Source organism: Sphaeramia orbicularis, chromosome 12 (genome assembly GCF_902148855.1).
Source record: "Sphaeramia orbicularis chromosome 12, fSphaOr1.1, whole genome shotgun sequence".
Taxonomy (NCBI): domain Eukaryota; kingdom Metazoa; phylum Chordata; class Actinopteri; order Kurtiformes; family Apogonidae; genus Sphaeramia; species Sphaeramia orbicularis.
In genome coordinates, this window is record NC_043968.1 from 33747964 (window position 1) to 33766362 (window position 18399).

Genomic DNA, 18399 nt, shown 5'->3' on the forward strand with positions numbered 1-18399 from the left:
GTTCGTGACTCATCTTTATTAAGGATTGATTGCTTTCTGCTATTTACAGCCTGGTGTCCATGTATTTCACCAAATATTATGAGACTTTTTATACATTTCTATTCACAAGTGTAGCTGTTCTTTGTTTTTGTTTGTTGGTTCAGTAACAGGAGTTAAGAGGGCATCGACACATGTGTAAACTACACTAGTGACAGTTCTCAAGGGACAACAGGCCTCTAATAAACCACCTCCGTATAAAAAAAACTGGACGGATTAATACAAGAGTTGTAGTTCATGCTGTAAGACGAATGACATTCATATGCTCTATCAATTATTTCTGGATTCTAATGTAATATATAGTGGCTACGTTGAAAAACTTAGAAATGTGACGACTTTCACAAGTAAATCTGAGACTTTAAACCAGTGGTTCCCAACCTTTTTTGGCTCGTGACCCCATTTTAACATCACAAATTTCTGGCGACCTCAGACATTAAAAACAGAAAAAACTAAAATAGTTTGCTATATTATGTTGCAAATAAACGTTAATTTTAGATTACATTTAGTCTATATTATGTATATTATCATGGATAATGGAGACAGAAAAGCCAGGTGTAGATTACTGCGCAAAGTGAGAATTTTATTTTCCTTGGTCAGGATATGTACAGTCAGTCCATCTTGGATTTACAAGGCTGACAGTTAATACTAAACAAACAATAACTCAAACTATGAATTATGAAAGAGCTGCAGCATCTGAAACCAACCACAATGAACATTTGAAAGATAAACAGTACCACAGTGCTTCAGGTTCAGCTTCACAGTTTGCCATGTCTTTGATGTATTGTGATTGTCACCGTCAACTCACTATATATTTTTTTATTAGTAAGTTTTTATTTTTATCAATTACTAGAAATTTCAGGCGATCCCATTTGAATTCCAGGCGACCCCAAGTGGGGTCCCGACCCCAAGGTTGAAAAGCACTGCTTTAAACTATTACCACCTGTCATATGCATCATTCTCACCTGCATCTTCAGCAAACTTTCCTGGTTATATTTAAAAGTATAATAAGTAAAATTCAGCTACAGTTGTCCTTATCCCTGCTTTTCTGTTCCTACATTAAAATCTCTTGGATTCTAAGATTGGAAATTATTTTTTCCCACCTGCGTGGCTTTCTGCACACAGAGATAAACACAGAGAGAGAATGCCAAAAAACAAAAACACCAGCCAGTCAAACACACACACACACCAAAATGCAGCCTATTCATGCCAACAGATGACAGAGTGCATTGAGAAAATGCCAAAATGCTGACTACTGAGGGAGAGAGAGCATGCGGCTGAAAAATCTCCTATGTCAGACTGCAGAGCTGGCAGAAAAGAAAAGCATTGTTGAGGACACACACATACCTAGGCAGCCTGTGTGGTGCAAAAAAGTGGAGCAGGGCAGCAGTGCATAATACACACATACATACACACAGCCTGTGAGGCATTGTGGTGAGACGAGAGCACAGAAGAGCTGCCAGAGAGAGGGGAGAAAAAGGGAAGAAAGACTATGTGGGAAAAACAGGTAGAAATTAAGATAGAGATGAAAAAGTGAAAGATGCACGTTTTGTCATTTTCTGAATTACCTGACCAATATGCCATACACTCTGTTCTTTACTAAAACACTTTGCCATTAAACCCTGGTCACAATTCCAAAGATGAAGTTCACAAAAGTTGAACTGAAAAGATTTGCATCATATAGTTCATCATAATTGAAGCAATTTTGATGAAATTCTCATTCATTTTCCAACCTGCTTAATCCTCAAGAGGCTTACAGGGATGCTGGAGCCTATTCCAGCTACCATCCGGTGAACACGGGGGAAAGCCTGGACATGTCACCAGTTCAGACCTTCTTGCTGTGAGGTAACAGTGCTCACTACTGCACCAATTTTTATTCAGCCCATTTTCCAAAATAAATGTTGAAATGTAGTTCTGAAAGCCAAATTCAAAACATTTCCAAATGCAAAATATGTTTCATAACAACATTCTATTTCAAACCCCACCAGGTCTCAACACAGCTGTATTATAACCATCGTTGCACTGTATAACAGTGTCCTGGTGCAACAATGTGCAACAGAATTACTATGGCCAAACAATCAATGGAAAAAAAGACCTGTTTCTGGTATTTTTCCACACTGATACAATTTTTTTTGTGTCAAGACTTTCACCAATTTCTCCTGTTTGTCTTAACTTTACAGGGTGATAATCAGTAAATCTGTAATCACAGGAACATCATCACATATTCCCTGAGTTTGGGTAAGTGTTAATTTGATAAAATCAACAGTAATTTTCCAAAAGTTTTAAAGGTTTTAACATGAGAACTGACTTTTGTCAAATAATTATCATCCCTCCTAAAATACAGTGCAAGTTAAAAGTGTCCACATGATCAGGATGTTACTTTCTCCAGAAAACCTCTGTTGAAGATGTGTACATCAACATTACAGAGCTTTAACCACTTATCATGTTTTTCAACTTTGTAAGTATGATATAACGTTAATGTGCAACCAGAGCCATAAATAAAGAGAGTTACGACACTTCCATAGACTCCCATTGTAAAAAAATGGCGGATGAAACATGGCTGTACTTCTAGGTTTTGGAGGGGCCGATAGGTCCATCATTGAGTGTAAGGGCTTCAGTACACACTCATTTCTATTGCAGCTGATCTAACAACTCCAGCGGAAAGTTAATAAGATATTGTTCTCTTTCAAATTGTTGAGTGAAATTTCCTGTATTAGCGGACATTTATGTTGCAAATTCTGTTTTCTTTGGTATGTGTTAGCGTTCGTATGAATTTACATCTTAAACAATTGTTATGTTGGATTTTCTGCTGTAGCCTGATAGTTTGCTAGCTTGACTCATCCAGCTGTTGAGATTTAAGCACTATAACCACAAATTATGGAGTTTTTAAGATAAGGTAACGTTAATACAAATGTTGTTATAGGTGGTTTTTATTTTAGTTGTTTTGCTGAACCTGGTGGTGTTTGATTAAGTTTGTCAGCTGAGGTAATGTGATCATTAGGAGGAGAGTTGTTGTAGAGCTGAGCTCTGCCAATAAACGTTCATTAAAGTTATTATTCATGAGTTAAAGGAAGCAAAACTTCTGTCACTTGGCATTTGTTATATCTGACTCATCCTATAAGAATTCTTTTGAGTTTTGAGTTTGCTAATGAGGAGTTTTTAATGAGTTTAGTGTCCGTGCTAACATTAGCATGGTAAGTTAGCCACTATGCTCTCTGCTGGTTAATGTCATATTGTGTGTGTTATCAGAGCAGAGCTTGGCAGACACACAGTGTTCACAGCTAACCACTGTTTTCTGCTTGTACCTCAGTCCTATAATAGTAAAACTTAAACATGGAAAATTGTCCTTCTCCTTATGAGTACAGTACAATTACAGAATAAATGAACTTGTAAAGTTAGCACCACTCACGTAAATAGCCTACCCAAGCTAACAGCAACTTTTCTCTCCAAAATTTAAGTTTTCAAAGTAATAGATGCACTTCTTTGAGTGGTCAACCCCACTACTCAAAAGCATAACGGACACAACAATACATACAGCAGTGCAACAACAGTTGTGTGTGGTTTATTTGGATATTTTCCATGCAATAACACACTCACTGCTGTCTGTCCCATAGAAGAACATGACTACACTCGGTTTGATTGGAACTATTCAGGCTTACATGGACCACATGATCACTGGAGCGGGGACATCAAAGCATGTCGTAAGTCTCTTGTATAACAGGCACTGTGTATAACTATTTAACTGTTTTTATAGTTAGACTTGGGCATGGATAGCACTGGCTTAAAGTGTGGAGAGATGCCATGGCTTAGTTGAAAAATCGGCAACACAAAGTGACTCACAATGTAATCACCATATTTAATCCAAATCATGATCTTTTCCCACAAGCTTAAATTGAATAAACCTAAGTACCGATCAGAGATGCAGGATTCTGGATATCCATCATCAGCCTCAGCCTACAGAATAAAGGCCAAAAGTATTATATCCTTTAATACTGTGTTAATAATAATTTTATCTGTTTAGTGCTTTTAAAAACCAGAACCACAACTTACTAGGACATAAAAAGTAAAAACAGGAATCTAAAAAAACATGCACAACAGTAACACTGTTAGAGTGTAAATAACAGAGGTAACATAAATGTAAGTTAAGGTAAAGACAGGGATGAGCAAAAGAAACAGAAGAAGAGAAATGATACAGGTGGGAGATGTTGAAACAGAATGGAAAGAATGCAAGTCAGAAAAGAGTATAACAATAAAAAATCAGTAAAAATTACATAAAAATAAGAATGGACAGGTCAAAAGCAATATAAGTTAAAGAAAAAAAAAACAGAACAGTAAGTAAGTAGCCTATATGCAATAAGCGATAACTTTTATTGCATATATTTAGCAGCTTATGCACTGAAACAACCATGTAAATTGGGGGGGAAACAATAAAAATTCTAAAATCAAATGAAAGGAAGTCTATGAAAATACATTTTTAGAAGTGATGCAACCGAAGTCGTGATTGTGTGGAACTTACTTCTGCAGACCATGTTTGGATTTTAGCCTTGATTTTGGAACAGCTAGAGTGTCATCACATGAGGATCTAAGATTATGATCAGACTTAACAATTTAATTATACAGTAATTATACACTAAAACCCAGACCAAGACAAGCTCTCAAAGTGATTAGTAAACAGTGAACAATGAGCCAATGAAAATAAGTCAGTAAAGGCATGATGTGATGTCATCTATTAAAACCAGTAAGGAGCTTATCTGCTGCAAATTATTATTATACTTTCAGAAACACACAGTGGCAACATTTGTGGAACTAAGTTGGAAATGTTTTTCAGATTATGTGAAGACTGTATGATGTCAAATACCAGACCTGATGGTGTGACTGGGCCCTAAAATAGATGAAGATCTGACAGATAAGGTTTGAAAAACAATGAGAATAGCAGTACAAAGATAAAGGAGAGCAGGGAAGCTTTGAAATCAGCTACACACCAATGGACTGCCTTTCATTGTACAGGTGAAGCATCGGTGAAGCAAGGAAACACCTGAAGGAATATAAAAGATTCATCACTTACAGTGTACAGTCATCTAACACGTGCACAGAAACAAAAAACCCCCAACAACAAACAAACGAAAGCTGAGTGTATCTGAGGGCATTGTTACAGTCTGTCAGTCATACAACCGACGTGTGTTTATATGTGTGTAGGACAGGCAGAGAATCTACAGCGTCATGGTCATATCCATTCAGGAAGGTGTCGGCTTTCAGGGGGACGTGTTGACACACACCCACGTAACCTTGGCAACCAGCAATCGCTGCAGGTGCAGATGAAGCACATTGTCAAGGGGAGCAATTATCCAGTTAGAGCCCTCCCCTGAATCATCAAATACAGACACATAAAGTCACACACATGTATCTGCAAACACAAAACAGACACACGCATTACACTACCAATAAAATGGCTGAAAGACTTTAAAACACTTTGGGGATGTGACACAAAACACACAGAGTTTGCACCAAAATCTCACTCCTGGCTACTGTCTTCCCTCTGTTTCAATGCTCCTCTTTTTCCCTCTTTTAGCCCATTTTTCTAATCTCCATTTTCATATTCAGGAAACAGCATGTGGCTGCCCCTCTTTCACTCCCTCTCTCATCTCTGATACATTCTCTAAAAATACTCGTCCCCTCTGTTTCCCTGACCCATTCCTTATTTTCTCCCCTCTCACTTCTCTCTTCTCCTCCTCCATCGCTCCATCCCTCTCTCACCCAGTGTGAGAGCCAGCTCAGGCCCAGCGGGTTTTCTGAGAGAGGTATGACACACAACGCATGCACACACTCACACACACAAAACACACAACACACAGCTGGGATACGAGGAAGGCAGAGGGAGACAGAAAAACAGAAAAACGCATGCTGAGCAAGTGCGTGTCCACACACAACACACAGACACACACACACTCAGAGGCAGGTCATGCAGAGAGAGACTTCAGCTACTGCTGCTGAAGAGAAAGCCTGTGGCATTTAGTCCCGCCTCTTTTAGTCTTTACATCCCCCTTTCTTCTCTCAATCTCTATCTCTTTCACATCTTGTCTATTATCTTTCATGTCTTCTCCTCCACTTCAGCTGATGTAATGATGAAGAGAGCATCAAAAGTTTTCGAATAATCGCATACACATGTATTCTACATTTTGTTTAAAACCCAATGTAGCCTACCAACATGTTAAGAAGACAAGCAGAAATCACCGACCTCATCCCCTTGGATTAGATCCACCATGTTGAACAACCGCAGTATGATGTGAAAAAAACTTATGTCATAAATCAAGCCTTAAAATATAGGGTTTTGGATTCATATTTCTATCATCAATTGTTGAGAAGTTACTAGAGGCGGAGTTTTAGTGTCACTAATATCAGTGCTTTTATCACATTGCCACGCATACCTACACCTTTCCCACACCTTGTTAGCCCTTTATCAGATCTGTACACAGGTCAGGCACCCTCCACTATCATTTTGGAATAAGGGTAAAAGGTATCTGCGTTATTTGGCTAGTTTTTGCATGAGGCTGAGGGCTCGATGCTGAGGGCTTGACGCTGCTATTGTGTATTTGCAAAATAATGTTAGGAGAGAAGTTGATTACATGCCTCTTGTCCATGAGGAAATTATCATCTCACATCAAGTTCCTACAAAATTAAAAAAAAACATAAATAGTTATGTGTCTTTATCAAAACCTACCATTTTCAAGCTGTAGTTGCAGCTTAATGGTTGCTCTTTCACATAGCAAGAAGGGCAATAATGTACAGGGAGCAAAAGCAGAATGACAATCCTGCCACCATGCTACAGAAAAAACCACCCTTATTTTGGCTGAGTACATCCAGCACACCAGACTAATTATCAGACGGAGAATGATCACAGAACAACTCTACAAAATCAACTCAGTCGTCAAAATAAAATTGTCATTGTATGTTTTTACTACATTTATTTTCTATGCATTGAAGTACATTTGAATATAACACGGGTTATACATTTCTGTATAATTTATGTTTGACAGTTCATAGCACTTTTCAACAATATCACCTAAACTTTAACTGAATTGTGTGTTTTTGGTTAGGTTTATAATGACACTGATGACACTTTATTTGTGTTAGGGGAAAAAATCAGGGGTTAATTTGATACAGAAAAAGTCAGCAAAGCTGTGAGGGAAAAATCAGCACAATTTATCCAGTGATTATACTGGCTTAAGGAAAAAAAATAATAATAAAGAAAGGAGTTAGGATATAAATTTTGTTTGTGGTTACAAAGTCCAAATTGGGTTTTGTGGTGATTGGTTGTAAGAATACAACTCCACATTGTGTGCAGTTTGTTTTAACACAACTCATATCATGATTTATGACCATTGCAGCAAAAGAGGAGTTTTTGTCTTTGACCATAAAAATCCCAGTCTGCTTTTCCAGCACACTGACCAGCTGCAGCCATGATTTAACCACATTTAGCTGTGGGCTGGTGTTAATCTCCCACCCTGTTTATAACTCAAGGTGTTTGCACTATCATTATAAAGCTTGGTATTCATGTCAGGATCTCTATTTTGAAAATGCATGACACAGTCTGCACCTGACTACCAAGGACATAGGTGTTGGCAGCCACAGGGGACAGTGCAGTTAAATGCTTCATTTTGCCCTTGATGAAGTTACAAGGATATAAGTTAAAAGCAGGAAAGGATATAAATGCCAGTAACCAGCCAGTTTGGTGATGGATGATGAAATTCAGTCTTTGCTCTTTGGTAAGATTACATAAAAGCCTGACTTTAATCCTTTTTTATTTAAAAACTCAACTGTTTCTACTGAAGCAACTGTAACTCCAAATTTTGACTTTGTGCCTTGTTTCTAATTGTGATGTTAGAAATTAGTCAAAGCAAGAATAGTACTAAAAGTAGTATCCACGTATATGTGCACTATTGGGAGAGACTTGTCAAAATCCAAACCTATGCTTTTAGGGGAAAGAGAACAGAGAGAATGTGAGTTGCTGTCAGTTTTGCATTGCTGCCTTTCTCTGTGTAAAAAACGCCTGTTTTTGCAGCTCTTCTCCCTGTCTCTTATCCACACCTGATCACTGTTGCCTCTTCCTCCTATCGCTCTTCCTCTCTTTCCCTTTCTCTCCCTCTTTTGCTTTTTCTCAACCACTCTGCCACACTCCACTGGCTTCAGCAAACGGCTCCCCTGTCATATTATCTCTCTCTCATGCACACACACATGCACACACAGAAACAAACCCGTTCCTATGGGTGTATGAGGGGATTGGGTACGAGCATATAACATTTGTATACTGTTTACATTCATTTCATATATGCATGAACATGTAGGCAATGTTTGCATAGACACACATGCACAACATTGAGGCACACACCCAACATGCATGAGCACACACACACACACACACACAGACACACACACACACAGAGTCCATGGCTACTCTGGAGGTGAGAGAGGCCCACTGCAGGGAATATCACAAGTTGGTCGAAAGCAACAGAGGTTCAGTGCTCTGACTACACCTTCGCTGCTGACCACAGAATCTGCTGTATATAGTGCACCTAACTTTCACATACAGAATATTTAATGATATACACATAGTCTTACATACTCCCAGTGATGTTAGACGAAGCTAAAATGAATATTTTATTCAAGTATCAGAGGATAAGCAATGCCAGATGTGAGACAACAGCTTCAAAGTGATTATTTTGGTTCATTATGAGAGACACATTAGAGACATGATGTCTGTGACTCATGGTTTTCTTTAGACTATAAGATCATTTTGTGGCTACAGTCATTTGAGGACAGCTCAGCTCCTTCACTAAAATATCCTCTATATGTAAAGCACAGACAAAAGATCTATCATGAAAAAAAGGTTTCAGATTAAAACATGGCCCTTAGGTTTGTTCAAGTTCTGTTGGTAGTGTGTGTGTGTGTGTGTGTGTGTGTGTGTGTGTGTGTGTGTGTGTGTGTGTAGGAACATGCACATACTGTCCGTGTCTTGAGGCTTTGGCAACACTGTGCCAAATACCGATCCAATAAAGCATATTGAAATTAATTATAAGAGAGAATTTAACTCATTTGTCTTACAGTTTCCAACATTAGTGTGGCCATTAAAGAAATATTTTATTTTATTGCACATATTCAACTAGTTAAGCCTTTTATATTTCAGTGCCGAAATGTTGATTGATGGTCTCTGGAGCCGTAAATGTATTCTCCTGGCTGGCAGTAAAATAAGTATGAGGAGAGAGAGAGATGGATGTTTACGTGACACAAAGAGCAGTGTAGTTGTTGTTCTCATGTAGTGTTTCCCCAATAACAATAACAACAAAATCACAATAAAAATACTCATTTTCATGCCAAGTGAGTAGACCGTAGAGGGCTTCTCCGGCTGTGTTTCCTGTGTTTCCTGTGTGGTCCGCTCAAAGGGTTAAAGCCCAAAGTGAACTGAATTGTAAGAAGTTGGTTTCCAAGGGAAACTGTTCGCACCGTTCCAGCTGAGGCGGGACAAACCAACTGCCTGACACAGAGGGGGTAGGGGTGTTTCAGTAACAGTATGAAATGATTTGTCGCAATGTGGCTCGATGAATATCACCCTCAGATTTCTACTGTGTTTACACATGACTCCAGAGCTTTTATTTATACTGTTTATTGTAAAATACATATCCTGTATATTAGTTTTACCACCAGTACTTCTGCACACCCCTCTCGCTCAGGCAGAGTGATGGGGTCCCTGCCAAGTCGGTTTGAAAAGAGCAGACAAAGGCTTTGAGCCCAGGACGCTCCTCTCTCTCTCTCTCACTCTGCCTACAAAGCCAACCTAGCTCTATCTTGAATGCTTTTCTATCATGGAAACGTTTTTTAATAGGCTGCGTTAAGACTGCTGGTTTTGTTTCACTTTCTTATTCTGAAATGTACGACCGTCTGGATCCCCGCTCGGCCGAGAGAGGAACGCTTTTTGTAGGTATAATACAAGGAAGCGTCGTCTGAGAGAGGGAGAGAGGGGGAAGGATTGACGCTTTTTCCTCCTCTCCTCCTCCTTCCTTTCGCCCCCCTCTCCTGCTCTTTTTGGCGGAGAGAGGGGTTAAGGCAGGAATAAACCCTTATTTTGTTTTTTCTTTCTTTCTTTTTTTTTTAATGAATTTGAATCCTACTGCGCAACCAAACCGGATCACGTGGGATCGAGGAGAGTTGGATCGATTTTGCACAGTTCAATGTGAGACAAAAAAGAGAAACAAACAACTCTTATATCTTTTTACTTATTTGGATAAGTGGGACTGTTGATACTTTTGCATAATTGCAAGTTAAGGGGGGGTGTTTTGAGTTCTTTTCTCAGCCTTGGGGGTGTGGAGTGTTAGGTTCTTATATGCCTGGGTTTTGAAAAACAATGGAGACGCACATTTCGTGCCTCTTCCCGGAAATTTTGGCCATGATTTTCAGCTATCTGGACGTGAGGGACAAAGGCAGGGTAGCCCAAGTGTGTATCGCTTGGAGGGACGCATCCTACCACAAGTCAGTGTGGAGGGGGGTGGAGGCCAAGCTGCACCTCCGCCGGGCCAATCCGTCCCTGTTCCCCAGCCTCCAGGCCAGGGGCATCCGGAGGGTCCAGATCTTGTCCCTGCGCCGCAGCTTGAGCTACGTGATCCAGGGAATGCCAAACATTGAGTCCCTCAATCTGTCCGGCTGCTACAACCTAACGGATAACGGGCTGGGCCATGCGTTTGTACAAGAGATCCCATCACTGAGGGTTTTGAACCTGAGTTTGTGCAAGCAGATCACAGACTCCAGCCTTGGCAGGATAGCTCAATATTTGAAGAACCTGGAGGTGCTGGAGCTTGGCGGCTGCAGCAACATCACCAACACTGGGCTTCTCTTGATAGCCTGGGGCCTCCACAGGCTCAAGAGTCTCAACCTGAGGTCCTGCAGGCATGTCTCTGATGTGGGGATTGGACATTTGGCGGGTATGACCCGCAGCGCAGCAGAGGGCTGTTTGAACCTGGAGTACCTTACTCTCCAGGACTGTCAGAAACTGACAGACCTGTCTCTCAAACACATTTCCAAGGGGCTGACCAAGCTCCGGGTACTGAACCTGAGCTTCTGTGGGGGGATCTCAGATGCGGGGATGATCCATCTTTCCCACATGACTTCTCTATGGAGCCTCAACCTGCGCTCCTGTGACAACATCAGTGACACAGGGACTATGCACCTTGCCATGGGCACCCTGAGGCTGTCTGGGCTGGACGTTTCCTTCTGTGACAAGATAGGGGACCAGACCTTGGCGTACATTGCTCAGGGGCTGTACCAGCTCAAGTCCCTGTCCCTGTGCTCGTGTCACATCTCTGACGACGGTATAAACCGGATGGTGAGGCAGATGCATGAGTTAAGAACTCTGAACATTGGACAGTGTGTGCGCATCACGGACAAAGGGCTGGAGCTCATAGCTGACCACCTGACCCAGCTGGCGGGCATCGACCTGTATGGATGTACCAAGATCACCAAGAGGGGACTGGAGAGGATCACGCAGCTCCCCTGCCTTAAAGTGTTGAACCTGGGACTCTGGCAGATGACAGAGAGTGAGAAAGTGAGGTGATTGGAAGTGTTTGGGCTTTTTTTGGTTTTTTTTTTTGGATGGGGACAGAGGGGCACATGAGCAGGAGGGGTGATAGATGGGCAGGGGGGTTCCTTTTTTCATTTAAAAAGAGAGAAAACCTCCCCTTTCCCTCCTGTGGTTGTGTAAGGTGTGTATCTCCCATGTGACCAGACTTTTATGTTAAAATGCTTAATTTTTCTTTATTTTGGCCTTTCAGGATTCTAATTAGTGTTTGATGTGACTTGATATTCTGCCTGGTAGAGAACAACTCAATCTTACTTTTTCTAATGAACTCATGAAAAAAAAATTACTTTTAGAAATTATTTTCATCTCATACTGAGTTTTAATATCTCAATAATTCTTACATTGGAGTAGAATAACTTTATTTAATTGCATAGAAAATGAGCTTGTTTCACATGTTTCAATTACATAGACACCAGGAGAATAATCTGCTTCATGTACTGACACTTGCTTCCAGAAGATTCTTGAAGTGAAACTTGCATCCATTCAAACTGTCAGATTTTCCCTTTGGTTTTCAGCAAAGTGAGATTTTAAAACTTGAGAATGAGCCCTTTTTTTTATACTGAGTCTGGATTTGAGACATTTACGACTAATCGCTACAGCCATCACGCCTAAAACATTTGGCTACCTCGTATGTGGTTGTTTTCAAAGGGTGTATACTGTTTAAAAAGAAGGAAAGCGAGAATGAGAGACTGGGAGAAAATGTGCCTACGGGACTATGTCTGCCCCCTCCCCCATCCCTCTATCCCTCCCTCCCTCCCTCCTCCATGAGCAGAGCTGGAGAAAGGAGACCAGGACACAATCTAACTACCTTTGTTAATTTATCCCCATAAACAGCAACAATTTCACAGAGAGAGAAAGAGAGAGAAGGGCAGCCAGCTGTAAAATCGATTCCGATTTTAACGAGAACAACGCTTTATGCAAAAAACAGAAAACATGCTTAAGTAAAAGAGCTTTTATTGTTTGTTTCCTTCATTTTTAGGGATGAAGTCCAACTTTAACGCCGCTGACAGACATGTTGTATTCAAGCTTTGATCAATATAAAGACACAGTTCTCAGCCTTCCTTCAAAATACCTATAGTAGCCTCATCTTATGTTAAAATACTGCAAATAGGAATATTACAATGGTGTAGTGCACGATAACACAATAATCTAACTGTATGACCAGGCTATTATTTAACACTAAGTGTGTATTATAGTGTGTTTTACAGGATTAATTTACTGTGGGTATTTTTGTTTGGGATGCTGTTAGAAATTAATGTCATTGAATGTTGTTCAGAGCGTCGTACTTCAAATTGAAGTGATTCCTATATAGATATCTAATACCCTTTATTGATTAAAAGAAATCAGGGTTGGTTCCATGGTTATATTTTCCCACGTTAATGCCAACACAGGTCGCATTCATATTCATGTTGCTTTCACCGGTGAGAGAGAAGTGTAGGGATATCTTTTTTCCTCTTTTTCTCCATCTCCCCCTTCCTTCTTCTTCTTCTTCTCCCCCTTGAACAAAAATACCCCGAATCCATTTCAAGACATGCTTAGAATAAGGAGCAATCGATTATTTTTCTTTCTCTACCCCGTCTCGGGTTACACGCGGAATGCGTCTCTCTCTCTCCCTCGCCATCTCTCTCTCTCTCTTTCACATACACACATGCACACACGTGCGCACACGGAGGCCTGTGTGTGTGCGTTTTTAATGTAATGCAATGACCTGCTAGAAAATTAATATACGGATGTGCGTCCTGCTGAAAAAGCTGTGTGTGTTTGAAAATAAAAGATGTACTGTATATTATGTGTTTGTAAAGAAAAAAATGCAGAATCCCAAAATTAAATTGTTTTATATTCTTACGGTCAAAACAATTAAAGATATTTATATAATGAACGAAAAGAGCGGTGTGGACTACTTTTGTGTAGGTGTAGCACTTTATTGTTGTCTTGTCATTTCAACTGTTTTTGTTTTTGACAAATAACAGGTTCAAAGGGGTAATTGTGAAGCAGTTTCAATCCCACAAGGCACTCTGTGTTATTATGGTCTTGTCCTAGAATAATAATATTCATATTGAGTTGTATTTATTGCAACCAGAGGTTTTATTTCAATGCAACAGCCCACACATTTCTGAGCATTGTCCCTGATGGTCTGCATTCAGTGGATCAGTCCAGCCCTGTCGTTTTGTTCTTAAAAGATCCGAGAGAGAAAATTCTGTTGTGTTGTTTTATTATTTACGAGGAGATTCAAAATGGATGCTTGCCGTCTTGATTTGGCTGCACTGCCTGTGTAATTAATTATCACCAAGGCGTTTATTATAGGAAGCTGTTCTACCCTGCTGATTTTTTTTAATCATCATCGTCTGTTTATTTATTCCTCAAATGCAAAAAAAAAAAAAAAAAGAGTTGAGAGTGGTTGAGTTTTACATTTAGTCTCAAGGTTTTGAAGCACAAGGGGTTTGGTCTATATTTGGTGGATTTCATGGTTTAAAGACAAGGTTTTTAGGTATTAGTCTTGGTTATTTTTGCAGTGTTTCATTTCACATGTGGCCGTCCTGCGTCTGTGCAGCTGCATGTGCAGAGTAATGAGATCTAAAGTTGGTTAAAGCAGATTTCCCCTCTTTCTGCTTTCCATCAGGACGTGTCCTGTGTGTGAAGTGACATACACCACACACACACACAGAGCTGCCAGGCCAGTCAGTAGCCATTGTCTGTCTTTAGAAGTTAGGAAGGCAGGTTTTGGTGGGGGATTTTTTTTTCCCTTTTTTTCCTCTCTTTCTCCTCCTCTTGTTCAGTCACGCATACCAGATCCTAGACCAGGCAGCAGGACCCCCCCCCCCCCTCCTCCTCTTTCCTTAGTCCCCCTACCACACACACATGCACTCTACTTTTTAGCATTCCACACCATCATTCAAAGCATTTAAGCATTTTCTCCCTCCTGACTCTCTGTCCATGGGGATTTGGGGATAAAGGCCAGCAGAGGGATTGTTGACCACAGGGACAGAGACAGACGGAAAGAGACACACACACAGAGAATGTCAGTGTTTGCTGTTTCTTAAGTTTGCTTTAGCTGCCCTTTGGTCTTGTGCAACAACACTGCAACGACTGCACAGTGAGATGTGAAAGATGTGTCTGTGACATTTTGTGCTGCTTTCCCCCAAAAACATCTTAAAGAACATCTAGTATCTAAGCTTTAACAGTTGAGAGGCTAACAATAGTTGAAGTTGTTGTATTGTACTTTCACTTGTTCATCTCAGAAAACATTTTGCACATTTCTAACAGTTAACTAATGACAGGGATAGACTAGGCGAGTTATAAAATCCAAAACACTGAAGCATGGCAGCGAGGGAAATACAAATAAACTCAAAAGCCTAAAGGAAAAGATCTGCAACACTGTAATAAATTGCGGCTTGAAAATGAAAATGAAAAGAGAAATGGGAGGTGTACAACAGAGATGAGTGTTTCTTTATGATTTGACATTTGTGTCTCCAGATTTCTCTCAGAACATACAAGAGACTTACCAGGACAAGACCATATCATGCTTTTCTACAGAAAGGTCTGCAGCCTGAAAGGTAGACTGACAAAGATACAATCAGCTGTATTCAAATGATAATGTGATACCTTATTAATCCCCGTAGGGAGATCTCTTTGTGTTTCCTACCCTCCACTGGGAGGTCAGAGGTCAGAATCAGATCCAGAATCCCACTGCTGAAGCCACTGCAGATTCTGTGTCATCGTCAAGGACGCATCAACATTTTTTTCCCATTAGCTCATCGTACCTGTCTGATGTTAATGTGAAGGCCACCTGTGAATAACTGTCGCACTTTATGTAAAAAACTTTAAGTTGTCCTTCAGATCAAACAGTTGTCTTGTACAGTGTGTGATGACAGTGAAAGCCAATTCATCATAAGTTCCAGTGTTTGTGGAGTGTTCAGCAGTGCAGGTTATACTGCATATCTGTCTAAAACATACGTTTCCATTGTCTTTTAATTAAAATAACTAAAGAGTCATCAATATTTTACTGTACAACAGAATAATTTGAAAGAATAAAATTGGAAGCTCTTTTAAGTACATAAGTAAAGTTTTTTTTATCCACTTCCACTGGCTCCTTTTAAGCACTCTTCCACTTCCTTTTTTTAAATTTGCACCCAGCAAAAGCACAGTTTTCTGCAACTCTAGTCAGTTTTGGATATTCTGTCAGTACGCTTTGTGGTTTTGAGATGCAAGCACAAGATTTCAGTTCTAAATCCAAAGGAGACATACTCAGCTTTCCCACAAGCTTCTTTCAGTTGTAGCCTGTTGATACTCTAGTCTGTTGTTGAATATAAAAGTTTAGTACTTTACACAACGGCTGACCAGCAGTTTTAAGAAAGTATTCTGACATAATCCACCCGCGGGACCCACAAACATACTTGAGGATGAGTCTAAAAGCTACTGCTGTGCTGCTCCTCAGCTTCACCTCCCTTTATGTGTTCATCATGGGTTCATTTCTCTCGGTTTCAGCGTGGCAGCCATGCACTGATGTGCGCACTCATTGCACTGTAAGGTAGCAGAGATCAAACCTTGCACCAAATGGCTTTATGTTAAGAATATATCTCACTCTCAAGGTGACTTTCTTTCTTTAAACCCACAGATCCAGCCTGTTTACATGACTGACAGCTTCTGAACTGGTTAACTCAAAAGCATGAAGGCGCCCAAATTAGACAAAAGCCAACCTTTTGCCACATATAGGCTGCTGATAAAACCTTTGTATGCTATAAACGCTGTTTTTGCATTTGAAGTCGCTTCTTGTGTAAGCGTGTGTCAGGCCTGTAAGTTGTAAAAGTTGAACTGTGACTCGTCACATTGGTAGCTCTGCTCTGAACCACATTTCCTGTCAGGGAGAGAGGAACAGCAGTGTGTGTGTGTGTGTGTGTGTGTGTGTGCGTGTGTGTGTGTGTGTGCGTGTGTAAGAGTGTGTGTGTGTGTGTGTGTGTATGTGTGTGTATGGCTGTGTTTTACTGCTATCATTAAAGGAATAGTTCACCATTAAAAGGGGAATTGGGGTTCTTCACAACAAAGCAGTAGGGGTATTAGCAGCAGTGTGCTACTGCCCTCCCCCACATCTCCCTGTCTTTGGCTGCAACACTGTCTCTGGTGTCTGCCGTGTTGTCTGTCTGTCTTTTTGGTCCGTTTTTAAGTCTCGGTTTGCTTGTTGTGCAGCTTTCATCCACACCTCTTTGTTCTTGTACATTTCTTTCTTCCTCATCTTGAACAGTTTCTCTTTTCATCTCCACTTGTGCACTTCAGGCCCTGTTTCTTCCCTCCTTCTTTCTTTTTACCTGGCTCAAATCAGGTTGCTCACCCCTCCTTTCTCTTTCTCCGCTCGACCCCCTTTCCACCTCTGACTCGATTCTTTCTCCCTCATTATGCCCGCCCGCCTGCCCTCCCTCTCCCTCCCTATCTCTCCCCTCTTTCTCCCATCTCACCATTTCCATTTCTATCTGCCACCCCTCCACCCTCCCTCATTTCTCCTTTCTGCGGCACCTGGTGTTGAGGTGTCGCTGAGGTACAGTAGACGGCTCTTTGAAGTCCCTGGGGCCCTTAGGGTGTATGTGTGTGTGCCTGTGTGTGTGTATATATAAGTGTGTGTCAGGAAACTTTATCAGTAGCTACAGTCAAGAACATTTGGCATTGCTTTTGATTTTGTTGTCTCTAATAGTCAAACGACCTTCCCTCTGTTAGTGTTCTTGTGACTGTGTGTCCTGTTTGTGCCTGCATGTTTCTACTGATTGTGTGGTGCAGAAATGAGACTTAGCACTAACTTTTTAACAAATCAAAGTTGGACAGCTGTCAAACAGACATTTTAATTTTTAACCTTGACTTCAGTGAGATTAATGTATAGATTTTCATCTTTATTTCTTAACCTTAGACATGTAAAACCTAAGGTGTGTACATTTTCAGCTTAAAAATGATAATCACCAGTGGAGTTAGAGTAGGAACATGGTATGGTCTTATTGAAACTTACTGGGTTTAGGGCTGGCACAGTCGGAGAAAAGAGGGGGAGGAGCAGAGTAAAAAGCACCTCTGTCCTAAAGTCTGCTATAGTCAGCACCCAGCCTGCAAAGACAGAAAGAGAGGGGGTGGTAAGGCAGAGAAACAGAGAAAAAGTCCAGAAAACCAAGAAAAGTGGTGAAAAAGAGAACGAAATAGAGGGAGAAACAGATGAGAAAAAAGTGAGGTTGGTGAGAAAGACAGAGAGAAGGGGAGAAAGAGAGAGGAATCTGTGAGTCACTGTTTGACTGTGGGCTGCTAGAAGTCGACTAACCATGTTAAAATACCGTCTGGCACACACACGCACTCCTCCAAAATACTAAAACCCCACCTAAAATTCAAGAGCGGTTGGCATTAGAAACACACACGTTCACACACACACACACACATATTGCAAGTTTATTCAGAAATGCTGCTACTGCTTCTCTCACACTTCGCTGCCCAACAGACCAGCTAATTATTTTCAGTTGGACACAAGGCACGCACACACACCTCTGCTGCACATTCCTCAGAAAGTAATGAGCTGCTTTTCTACAAAGCTAAGAATTTAGGGGAAGGTCAAAAATAATTCTTTCCATTTCAGAACATCAACTTTTGCAGCAGAAGAAGAACAGTGACATCAACCACTCCCTAAATGAATAATTATGATTATTCTGTTTTAAGAAGAAGAAGGATTTTAGTACATTATGATTATTCCTTGACTAAAAGGGTGGTGGATGGAGACGCCA

The 18399-nt window shown here is 40.6% G+C and overlaps 2 protein-coding genes across 3 annotated transcripts in view; one reads left to right on the forward strand and one right to left on the reverse strand.

The window, feature by feature from the left end:
- Positions 1–18399, reverse strand: part of wnt5b (wingless-type MMTV integration site family, member 5b) — a 106279-nt gene that overhangs the window by 25299 nt on the left and 62581 nt on the right. The window contains exon 2 of one of the 2 annotated variants that reach the window (XM_030149747.1): positions 17646–17737. The exons of the other annotated variant lie outside the window; for it this stretch is intronic. The gene's annotated coding sequence lies outside the window, so the exon portion shown is untranslated. The remainder of the gene's footprint in view (positions 1–17645; positions 17738–18399) is intronic. 2 annotated transcript variants of the gene reach the window in all.
- Positions 9809–13541, forward strand: fbxl14b (F-box and leucine-rich repeat protein 14b). The gene has a single exon (XM_030149744.1). The coding sequence runs from the start codon at positions 10430–10432 to the stop codon at positions 11630–11632; it is 1203 nt and encodes a 400-aa protein (XP_030005604.1). The 5' UTR covers positions 9809–10429; the 3' UTR covers positions 11633–13541.